The sequence below is a fragment of the Alligator sinensis genome, unplaced genomic scaffold, assembly GCF_000455745.1.
Source record: "Alligator sinensis unplaced genomic scaffold, ASM45574v1 scaffold60_1, whole genome shotgun sequence".
Lineage (NCBI taxonomy): Eukaryota > Metazoa > Chordata > Crocodylia > Alligatoridae > Alligator > Alligator sinensis.
The window spans coordinates 1,108,173-1,120,003 of NW_005841858.1; the positions used below are offsets into that span (position 1 = coordinate 1,108,173).

Genomic DNA, 11,831 nt, shown 5'->3' on the forward strand with positions numbered 1-11,831 from the left:
AATTTATTTTCCACAGAGCTGTTGTTTTTTGTTGCCTCCCCCAGCTCTCTACAATTTTAAATCGTATTACTTAAGATGAGACACTGGTATTATGAAGCTTGATTGTGATAGAGCTTTCTCCACATTTAGTATTCTCCTTTGGCCTAGAGCCTGTCAAGTTTTTAAGAAATTTGTAAATACAAATGAATGATTTATTATTGTGTTGAAAGATTTGTTGCTTTTATTGTGTACTTGTTATTGTCAAAACATTGTGTTGTGGTAACGGTATATTTTTAATGGATATCAGGGGGTAGAGTTTAATAAATTCTCTTTATGCAAGGGTAGAGATACTAATTTAAAAAGTGAAGCAATTTACATCTGAATAAAATAAGACTAAGCTACTGCAGTTTATCTTCCAATGAGAGCAGTGGATGCAAAGTCTACAACTTCCCCATTTATCATCTCAAGATACTGACAGATGAACAAACTATATTAAGGGGGAAAGTTGCAATATCCAATAACTTTTTTTGCCTAATGGCAACTTTCCAAAAAATACCATCTAGATGTGTTAGATTAAAGTGAGTGCTAATCCTTATATCAAATAGAGGAAAAACATACACTTGATCTTAACCTGGAAGAGTCAGAGAAACAGTAGGATTTGTAGTCAAACAAATTTTAAATAGAAAAAGATGTGTTACTGATTCACATTTTTTCAGGGTAAAGCTAGGAATTCCTTAACTATAATACTAGATGATATTCTAAATCATAAATAAGACAAGCATATTATAGCTTATGTGCACATACTTGGAAGTATTCAAAACATGAAACACTAGAAATAACTGCAGCTTTAACAAAAAACCCCAAACAAACAAAACCCTTTAAAGTACCATTAAGTGCATACATTTACGTTAAAAAAATCCGGATGAGTTTAAAACTTTGACGTTTTAATTTTATTCTGATTTTTTTTTTTTTTTTTTTTTTTTAAGTCAATAGTAAATACTTCCCTTATTCTGAAGTTTTGCTCAAACTGATCACTGGGCATAAAAGAAAAAGAAGAGATGTAATGATTTGGATGAAGGGAGAGCAGATTAAGTTTTAAATAGTGAATCTTCACACTGTACAATGTTAACTGTTTTGTCAAGAAGTTTGGTTTCTAACTGACTGAAGGAAGCTTCAGTTGCAACCATGCAGCATTTTTACTGTTTTTGACAACACTGACTACTAGCATCTATTTCCTCCCCAAAAATCCACAGGCAGCAGGAACTTGACAGTTTATATATAATAAAGCAGTACTTTTTGCAGTGCATTCTGAATATTATTCACCTTTTACATCAAAGTTAGTTCCAAAGAAGTAAGGACAAGAAATAAACATACACCAATAGTTGCTTACAGCATTACACTGTCTTGTATTTAAAAAGACACATTAAACACTGAATACCATGCACATATAGACATTACAAACTACTGAAATTAATTGTTTTTTAATAAGGTGAAATTACTACGTTGCCCTAAAAAGTCTCAAGTCTAGCTAGATAAATGCTATAAAATTAAAGAAAAACTGGCAAAATGTCATCTCTTTCTAACAAGAAAGAAAGTGTCAACTATAATGTTCATTCTGAAATCGAGGAGCAAAGTTTCTGGCACTTTCACTCTCTTGTGTTGTGATTAAGTCTATAATGGCTGTCAGGACTGCTGTGTCCCTGGATTTAGTGTCATTCCAGTCCACAGGGTGCGGGTTTTCAATTTTCTCTTGGAGAAGGTCATCTAGTTCACTTCTTAAATTCTGCGGATAAAACAAAGGGGTTTTTTTTGGAGTAAAGACGACAGCCAACCTAGAATGCTGCAAACAATTTAATGTTATAACACAAAGGTAAGATTACTTAGACCATCAGTTTTTCAAAAGATAATCATCATATCCTTGATAATTCTTTACCTCAAACATTTCAACACTTCCATTTGTAGTAGATGTGAAGTTAACATGGCTTCCTTAAGTCTGGCAAAAAATTATACCAGAATGGGTCAGTAGACAAACAAGTTGAATACAACCATTGATCATATTGCTGCTTTCATCAGAGATCCCCGAATAAAAATGGTCATGCTGAATTTTAATGTCTGGCCATTTCATTTATGGCAAACTTGAAAAAAAAATGCTATTGACTTTAAATACTCTTTGAAGTCTTGCACTCAAATTATTTATTTCTGAAATGCATGGAAATAAGACTAAAGGCACGTCTCAAGGACCAGGACTTACTACTTCCCGCTCAGAACATGTGCCATAAGTAAACAAATAAGTTAATAAAATCATTGCTAGCCTTAGAATTATTAACATTTGAAAGATCTATAAATCATGAATCAGAGATTCAATGAACTATAATTCCAGCTAAAAGCCTTAAAACTATTTGAAAACAGATGAATAGATTAAGGCCAGTTTTCTAGCACAGGACTTCCCTGAATTCTTGCTTAGATTCCAATATCTGTGGTTGAGCTACGGTACATCTTTTAGAGAAAGATCCCATCTTGATTTAGAAAATCCTTGTTATTGTTCCAATGCTTCATTTACAGTCAATTTTTTTCTAAGAAGAAGTTTTCTACATTACATTTCCAGACATTTAATTTTATTGGACCTTTCCCTGATAAGAAACCCAATAACAAAACGTGTTTTCGCCATGTAGATAACTACTGACTGATCAAGGCACTTCATAACTTCCTCTTTCATAGGGAAGTTTCTCACAATAAGGCAGACCTTTAAATCCTTTACTTATTCTTTTTATGTACCCTCTCTAACTCTACCTCCCCACGCCCACACCTCAAACTTCTTTAAATTTTGAATGCACTATTTCACTTTTGCATAATTACATCTCAGTGAAACCAGGTAACAAATCTTCCTACTTGTACATGATAGTACAAGTATACCATACTCTTTTTGCCATAAAACGAATCTCATTAGCCCTTTTGCTCTGTTATACTAAGAGCTGATGTAAAAGATTATTTGTCAAAACCCCCACTATTTTTCCTAGAGTCAATGCTTCTTAAGATAGAGTACCCCATCATGTGAATGTCCTGCATTCTTTGATTCCAGATGTCTAAATGCTATAGAACATTTATTGCCTAGATTACCAGACAACCTGGACCAGTGGTTCTCAATCATTTTGGAATGGAGACACCCCTCATAAAATGCTAGCTCTTTGTTTTCACTTGTTTTTTTGATTATGGAAAAATAATACCACAGTTTTTCTGTTGCAAAGAACTCAGACTAGAACAGGTCACAATATTTTTTTAACACTATGAATTCCTATTTGAAATCTCTGGGTTTAACCTGTGAATCATGTCTGCACACCTAAAAGTGCTAACAATTACATGGCAATCTGGATCACCCTTGAAAGAAATCAAGACACCTCAGAGTGCTGTGTGTGACACATTTGGTTGAGAATCACTGACCTAGACCATTCTGCATCTGTGATTTTTACTACTACTGGAATTTAATACATGTGCAAATTTGCAATACCAATTGTTTTCTTCCAGAACATCAATACAATTATTAAATAGCACATGGCCAAGATTCCTATTGCACACCACAATTTATTTATGAAACACAAACAAACAATTATCCATAGCAATACTCCAAAACATGCCAATTATCACCTTGACTAGTTGGGCTATCCTTGCAGGAGACTGAAAGACAATCCATTCATCCACAGCAATAGTATCCTGATCGTTATCCTTCTGAATGGAAATATCTCCTCCAAAGAACAAGAGACAGTATGGAGAGACTTCTGTACAATCATAGAGGTAAATCTGCAACAAGCCAAAAGTATGTAGCGACGCTAAGCAGCAAATTAATCCACCCAAAATGACAGTGCTATATCACTAATACAAGTCAAAGAACACCAGAGATCATGTCTTCAGAATCATTTCTCAATCAATAAAATAGTAATTATATGACTTAAAAAATATATATAATAGCTTCATTTGAACTGTTACAGAAGAATAGAAGCCCAGATTGCTAACAGTTTTCCTTGGCAAAAAGTTCTGAAGTCAAAGCTACAACCTTTTGGAGCAAACTTTTACATTAAGACACTTGACACAAGTCAATTAAAGTAAAGGAATGATCTTGTTAGCAATAATTAGTATATTATTACAGTTATCTCAACCTATTAGGTATGAAATGAATTATTATAACTGTAGTCACCAAGGAACTAAATCTGAAGAGCCACAAAGTTCAAGGGAGGACGAAAAAGGGCATACTATAAAGCAATTTCTATCTGGACAAGATAGGTGCTTAGACGTTCCTCTTATCCTTTAAAGGAAAGAGGGAGCCTAACAAATGCGTATAAAACCAAGAGAGAACTACGAAGAGGGAAAATATGTATTAAGAAGGGATTGGAAAGTTACAGAAGATAGAGAGAAGCCAAAAGGAATAGGGGGAGCAAAGGAATAAACAGACATCTTGGAAGCTGAGATAAGGGGGTAAAGAAGAAAGTAACAAAAGAAAGAAAAATCACTAAAGTGCAATTTGCAGCAATAAAGTCTATTACCTCCGTGGATTCAGACACATACTTTCTATCAACTCAGAGGTTAACCTACCATTTCAAAAAGTGGTAACTACAGTTAAACAGGCTACTCAGAGTACAGATTAAAATATTAATGCGCAGAATTTCTTTGAAAAGGGATTTTACATTTGGCATCAGTCCAGGTAGTCACCCCTTTTACATGTGCACACACTTTGTTGTTTTTTTTAAACAGCATGTTCATTAAGACAAAGTAAGCTGAGATGCTATGCTGATGAGTAGTTATAATAAAGTGTTACAATCATTACAAAATGCAATAGTGCAGGGGTCGGCAACCTCCGGCATGCATGTCGAGCATGGCATGCGAGACCGTTTTCCTTGGCACATGTTGGGACCAGGGAGGCAGCAGCTGTTTGCAGCCTCCCGGCTGCAGCCAGCCCCAGCTCTGGGTAGCTCAGGGGTGGACAAATTACAGCCCACGGGCCAGATCCGGCCCACGAGGCCATTCTATCCAGCCCGCAGGGCCCATAAAGAATTTAGAAAATTAGTATTTATCGGTCTTTGGTTCCTGTCAAAAGTGACAGGAGCCAGAGGCAGTAGGACCCAGGGGAAGCCCAGCAGGCTCCAGCAACAGCAGGGCCTGCCCGGCCCCCCAGCTGGAAGCCTCAGGAGGGGCTTCAGGCCTGGGACCACGTGACTGCACTGTGCTGGAACCTCAGGTAAGGGGGGCGGGGGGCAAGGGAGGGAAGAGGGAAGGAGCCTGGGGAAAAGCGGCCCCTCCCCCACCCCATGGCCAGTGCTCTCCCTCCTGCAGCCACTCTCAGCCCGCGTGGGGCTGTCCTGAGCGCACACAGGCAGCCCCAGGCTGGCTGCGAGCAGCTGCAGAACCGAGCACGGGGCGGGTGAGGGGCTGCTTTTTCTGCTCTCAGCACCAGCTTGTAACCCACCTCTGCTGCCAGCCTGGGCCCCACGCCAGCGCTGGCTCACCCGTCAGGGCTGCGCCACAGCAGCAGTAGGTATGGCGCCCCCCGCTTGCTGTGCCGGGCACTGTTTGCTGCTGCTGCTTGCCCAGAGCTCGCACACTTGCCAGCACAGAGGCGGCGGTGGCAAACACTGCCTGGTGCGGCAAGTGGGGTGGCCGCAGCAGAGGCAAGTTACTCAAGCTGGTGCTGAGTGCTGGAAAAAGGCCCCTTGCCCACCCCATGCGTGGTACTCTGTGCTGCAGCTGCTCAAAGCCCACATAGGGCAGCCTGTGTCTGCTCAGGACAGCCCTGCGTGGGCTGCGAGCGGCTGGGGAAGGGAACGCCGGCCACAGGGCGGGGTAGGGGCCGCTTTTCCCCATGCTCAGCACCAGCTTGTTCTCTGCTGTGGAGCATGGGGTTGAGGCAGCACACTGCCCCTGCCTGTACCGCGGGCCTGGGGGGGTGGCACTGGGAGTGAGCGGGTGCACAGGGCCCACACCGGTGTCCCAGGGCCAGCACCGGCAGGGCCCAGAGGAGGGCTGCAGGAGTACAGGGATCCCAGCTGGCAGGAGCTCTATGGAACCAAGCCAGCTCCCCCCCTCTCTCTGCTGGTGCAGCCCAGCCTGGCTCCACAGACCCCTGTCAGACTGTGCTCTGCTCTGGGCCCCACCGGCGCTGGGCCCAAGACACTGGGACATTGGTCCCAACATGGTGACCAGAGGGCGGGGCTACCTGTGTGGCCCTCGACAGCTTGCCAAAACTGGGTAAGCAGCTCTCCACCCGCAATAATTGCCCGCCCCTGGGGTAACTGCTGCCAGCCGGGAGCCTGGGCTGCTCCCAGTAGGCAGCTGGGACACTGCAAGCCCTGCTGGGAGCACCCTGGGCTCCACGGCTATCAGCAGGTACCCAGAACCGGGGCCAGCTGCAGCCATGAGGCTCCAAACAGCTGCTGCCTCCCCGGCCCCAATGGGTACAGTGCCAGCACCTGCTGCCCTCCTGGAGCCTGGGGCCGGGGCAAGAGGGCAGCAGCTGTTTGTTGCCTCCCGGCTGAAGCCAGCTCCAGTTCTGTGTAGTTGCTGATAGCCATGGAGCCCAGGCTGCTCCCATGGAAGCTCTGCTGCAAGCAGCCCGGGCTCTGTGGCAGTCAGCAACTACCCCGAACCTGGACCAGCTGCAAACATCTGCTGCCTTTCCACCCCAGCCCCAGACTCCGGGGAGGCAACACATACCACCAATGCTCCCCACTGTGCTGCCCTCGCCGTTTCTGCAAAGCAGCGTTGGAACCCAGCGCAGCAGGGCACAGAAGGGGGGTGCAGAAAGCTTCTTGCTCCAAGCTCCCCGCTGCCCTGCCACACTTTCCCCGCAGGCAGGGGCAGCAGCGAGGGGCACAACCCTGCGCTGCTGCCCACGCTGCTCCCATGTACACAGGGGAACTGTGGCAGGGGAGCGGGGAGCTGGGAGCAGGTAGCTTTGTGCCCCCCGCTGTGCCCTGCCGCACCAGGTTCCAACGCTGCTTTGCAGAAGCAGCAAGGGCAGCACAGCGGGGGACACTGCCGGTATGTACTGCCTCCCCGGAGCCCAGGGCCGGGGCGGAGGCAGCAGATGTCTGCAGCTGGCCCAGCTTCTGGGTAGCTGCTGACAGCTACGAAGCCCAGGCTGGGGGGCAGAGGCACAAGCAGGGCATCCTTCCATATACCCCCTGCCCTCATTTTGTTTTTCTGGCATGCCGGCACTCCGACACCGTCCGAGGTAAGCATTGTGAAGGTTTTCGGCACTCCGGTCAAAAAACGTTGCCTACCCCTGCAATACTGATTTGATTTTAACAAAATGACTTTTCATCTTGTTAATATAGTATGCCAACAATTTTCACACCAAATGCAAAATGCTGCTTTTAAGAATTTTCTTTACATGGTGTCAAGTGCACTGACAGGTACAGTAAGGAAACAGAATTGTTCACTTACACTGCTGGTTCTCATCTTCAGATGATAAACGAGCCAGTTATAATGGAACTCAGCTTCTTCCACATTAACAGATTTAGGATGAATGTTAACAGTTCCATCTGGCTTGGTACAAACTTTAACCCTTTAAAAATTAAAAAAAAAAAATTAAAGGCAATAAGATCTTTGAAGTGTCAGAAAAGATACGTCTGTATTTTAACAAAAAATATAAAGCCTTCTCAAGTTGTGTACTACATACATTTCAATTTTGAAAATAAATGTATAAAAAGAGTCCCCTTTAAGAAACTATCTGCTTAAAAAAAAAAAAAAAAAAAACAACAACCACATGTAAGTGGTTAAGCTGTCATTTGCTCTCGAAATCAGAAAAATACTATTATTTATATTTAGCAACTATTAATTTTGTATAAAAAGCATTTGACATTTTCACCTTTTCCAAAGAGGCACTTATGAGTTTGCTTAGGAACACTTGTACACAAAACAAGCTGCCAAAGAATTAATGGAAAAAGCATATTAAATCAGCTTGAGCTCTCTGCGTGGCAACTGTATTAGATATAGAGGACAGAGTATAAAACAATATATTACTAATACCACTAGTGACCAACCAAGGGGGCTCAAGAAAGAACAGCCACATTTGGTCACAAAGGCAGGTGTGGTAATTTAAATCCACTTCCTGAAATCGGAGATTCAAAGGGAACAAAGAGGGAAAAACCAACTACAAGACGCTCGCAAAGAAGTTTTTCCTCCTTCATAGAGCCTGAGGATAGATACTTCAAGATAGCAATTGCAGTTGTGGTTCATAAAACCCTTTTGGCTACTGGTATGTAGAAGGGAATGTTTTGCAAAGTAAGGACCTGGGGCTTTGCAGAGACAGACAGAGAAACTTGCTTTGGAAGCAGTCCAGAGAATGAATACTGTTTCAGCAGATTTGTGAGAGGAAGCCTTCCTAATACAAGTTCAACTAGCACCACCAGGTGGCAGAAATGCAGGTTGCAGTACTCTATACTGTTGAAAGCATAAACTACAAAATACATTTCTAGGATTGGTTTAATCAGTGTTCTGACTTTGCAAAATTGTAAAGGTTCACGATTCCCTTCCTTCCCAGGCAAGGAAACAAGACTCAGTTCAGGTTTTCATAGAGGTTACAACATGAGCTGGTATACAGTGGAATCCAAACTAGTCTCTATTTTTCTCTTTTCACTGAGCTAAGCAACTAATAGTTTGCATGTTACTTGCCATATCATTGTTCCTTTGTGCCAAGCATGGGTAATGCTAAGTGCACAATCCATGCAGTTCATATGAGGCAAAGAAATTAAGAAATCATGAACTAAAGACCAGATCTGTTTGGATCTTTTTCTAAACAGTGAGGGGGAAAGGACAAAGCATTAAACATCAAAAGTGACACTGAAGAGAAAAAATAAACAGGACAATCTGACAGTTGCAATTTTCTGTATATGTAATATACTTCCATACAGCATTGCCAGGGAACCTTTAGATGCACTGCCAGGTCTCCAAAACTTAACATTAAAGTGACTTGCCATCTCTCATAGGTTCAGGATTGCTGATTTACATCAAGAAAACAAACAATAAATTAAGTAACCTATAAGTACAATTAACTGGACAGATTATTACATTTTGCCCTTAAGGTACTTTCAATACCTATAAAACTATCTTTGCAGTAAACCTGAATATAAACAAATGGACTTTCACATCAAACCCTTACATTTTTCTCTTCTTGCTAAAGCTTGGCCGGATCTTTGCAACTTTTGGATATAAACCAGCACAGATGACTGCCTTGAGCAACTTCTCATTATCTGTAGAAGACAACAAAGCAAGCAATGCAGTTTTGTAAATAAGGAGTTTAACTTATCTAAAACCCAGCATCTCTTGCTGTTTACCTGAGTTGGTATTAGATTTTGGATCTTTGGGGTCTTTACTATTCACAAACCCAGCTGCTAGGAGATGTTCAGCAAATTGCCCTTTCATATTATGCAGCATCTAGGAAGGAATGTCAAGTAATAAGTATTCTTCTGGAATTATACTGTCACAGAGTTTCCCCTAAAAACAATGCTTCCTAACATGACACACTTAAGATATTACCTGGAGTGTATTTGAAGACAGAAAATACTCCCAGCAGTAGTCTTTTTCATTTCGGTAGCCACGCCGCCGAGCCTCTTCCCAGCCCTGGACACAAAAGTATTTTGAACTGTAGTTCTTTAAAGGACAAATTACTCTATTTATTTTATATATATACACATGCACACACATATTAATACTACATTTAATTATACATTTAATTCTTTGTATTATAATATTTGTATTTACTTTACACATCCACATCATGCATACAAGCATATGCAAGAGAGCCAAGAATGGCAGAAAGGTTTTTAAAATTTATGTTTAAAAGATCAAGCACAATGCTAGTCCCTAGAATGGGTTCTTTTACTTTTTAGGTACCAGCCAGATAAAGAGAAAAGAGTATGGATTCCAAGCTATTGTACATATTTTGTTTTCCGAGTATATTTTCAGGAATGGAAAATTCTTTAGGACTGCTATCTAACTGTTGCTAATTTACTCTATTTACTGTAAGTAACAGTTCCTGATAGCCCGAGCAGACTGATGTAAATGTGTAAGAGGACTTTAAAGTTATGCATTCCCCTAGTTTCCATCTCCACAAGGGTACAGTTAAAGGAAATTTTAAAACTTGTGCAGTCAGACCCAGCCCCTGCAGAGGCCAGGTGAAAAGTCACTGACTTTGAAGGAAGAACAAGCAGAAGCATAACAAGATTCTTACTCTTCTACCCAATACAAAAATCACATATTTAGTAGAGCTGTGCGAAATTTAGCCGCCAGTTTTGTTTCAACACTGTTTCGACTTGTTTCAAAGTCAAAATGGCGAAATCGAAACAGATATGGTCAAAACAGCCTCGAAACAAAACAAGACTGGCAAAACGTTTCGCCATTTTGCCCATAGACTATAATGGGGAAGGCTGAAACAGCCTATAACTTTGTCATTTCTGGCCTGATCTGGATGCAACTTGCACTAATGGTAGCCTCTTCTGAGGGCACGAAGCCTGCCCGTTTCAAGGAGAGAGATGCAGGGGGTTTGGGGAAACTGCACCCCAAAGTCTTGAAAGCAAAACTAGTGTCATGTGTATGTGTTAAAATACAACGGGGTCAAGACTGCAGGCCTGCTAGGCCCTGCTGCAGCCACAAAGCCTGCCAGCTATTACGGAGATAGGTGCAAGGTGGTTCTGGGGCCCTGCAACCCTAGCTGCCAACAGGCAAAACTTGTGACATGGCTGCTTGTGCAACTGCTGCCTCTCATCAGGCAGCAGGACTGAAAATCCCCCATCACTTGCCACCACAGACCTGCGGGTAATAACTGACCACAGTATGAACATGAGCCAGTAGTGCAATGCTGTAGCCAGCAGGGCCAACAATACCATGGCATGCATTAATTGATGCAGCTCCAGCAAAACCACTGCAAAGAAGTGATTCTCCTGCCTTACTCGGCATTGGTGAGACCGCAGCTGGAGTACTGTGTCCAGTTCTGGGCTCCACACTTTAACAAGGACGTGGTAAAGCTTGAGAGAGTCCAGAGAAGGGCTACCCATCTAATAAGAGACTCGCACGGCAAGCCATATGAGGAAAAGCTGAGGGACCTGGGACTCTTCAGCCTGAAAAAGAGAAAGCTGAGGGGGGACTTGGTAGCAGCTTACCGCTACATCAGAAGCGTACACCTAGGGCTCGGTGAATAACTGTTCACCAGGACACCTGAGTGGGAAACTAGGAGTAATGGCCACAAACACCTGGAAGATTTTTCTAATGTTGAGCCTGAAACAAACTACTTCACAACTAGGGTGTCCAGACTGTGGAATAAGTTCCCTCCAGAGGTGGTGCGATCACCTACCCTGGAAATCTTCAAGAGGAGACTAGACAGTCACCTTCCTGGGGTCACCTGACCCCCAGTTATCTTTCCTGCTTGGTGCAGAGGACTGGATCTGATGATCTCCCAAGGTCCCTTCTGGCCTTACAATCCGAGTGGCTGGAGCCTAAGTCTTAGGAGATATGGCTTTGAAACCGTTCTTCCAGAGCAAGCTCGGTCAAGTTCCTTAGCCTCCCTGAGCCTCACCTAATTGTCATAACCCAATCGTATACTTAGACTTCAGGAAGGCCTTCGATACGGTATCCCACCCCATATTGATGAACAAGTTAAGAGGCTGTGACTTGGATGACTACACAGTCCGGTGGGTGGCGAATTGGCTGGAGGGTCGCACCCAGAGAGTCGTGGTGGATGGGTCGGTTTCGACCTGCAAGGGTGTGGAAAGTGGGGTCCCACAGGGTTCGGTCCTTGGACCGATACTCTTTAATGTCTTCATCAGCGACTTGGACGAGGGAGTGAAATGTACTCTGTCCAAGTTTGC

The 11,831-nt window shown here is 42.9% G+C and overlaps 1 protein-coding gene across 1 annotated transcript in view; it reads right to left on the minus strand.

Moving 5' to 3' along the window:
- Positions 1–938: 938 nt before the first annotated feature.
- The window catches only part of DHX36 (DEAH-box helicase 36), a 38,866-nt gene continuing 27,973 nt past the window's right edge, over positions 939–11,831 (minus strand). The window contains exons 20-25 of the mRNA XM_025214795.1: positions 9,505–9,588; positions 9,303–9,402; positions 9,128–9,218; positions 7,411–7,531; positions 3,622–3,774; positions 939–1,762 (exon numbers count right to left, since the gene is read on the minus strand). Of these exons, the coding sequence (XP_025070580.1) occupies positions 1,577–1,762; positions 3,622–3,774; positions 7,411–7,531; positions 9,128–9,218; positions 9,303–9,402; positions 9,505–9,588 (735 nt within the window). The 3' untranslated portion in view covers positions 939–1,576. The remainder of the gene's footprint in view (positions 1,763–3,621; positions 3,775–7,410; positions 7,532–9,127; positions 9,219–9,302; positions 9,403–9,504; positions 9,589–11,831) is intronic.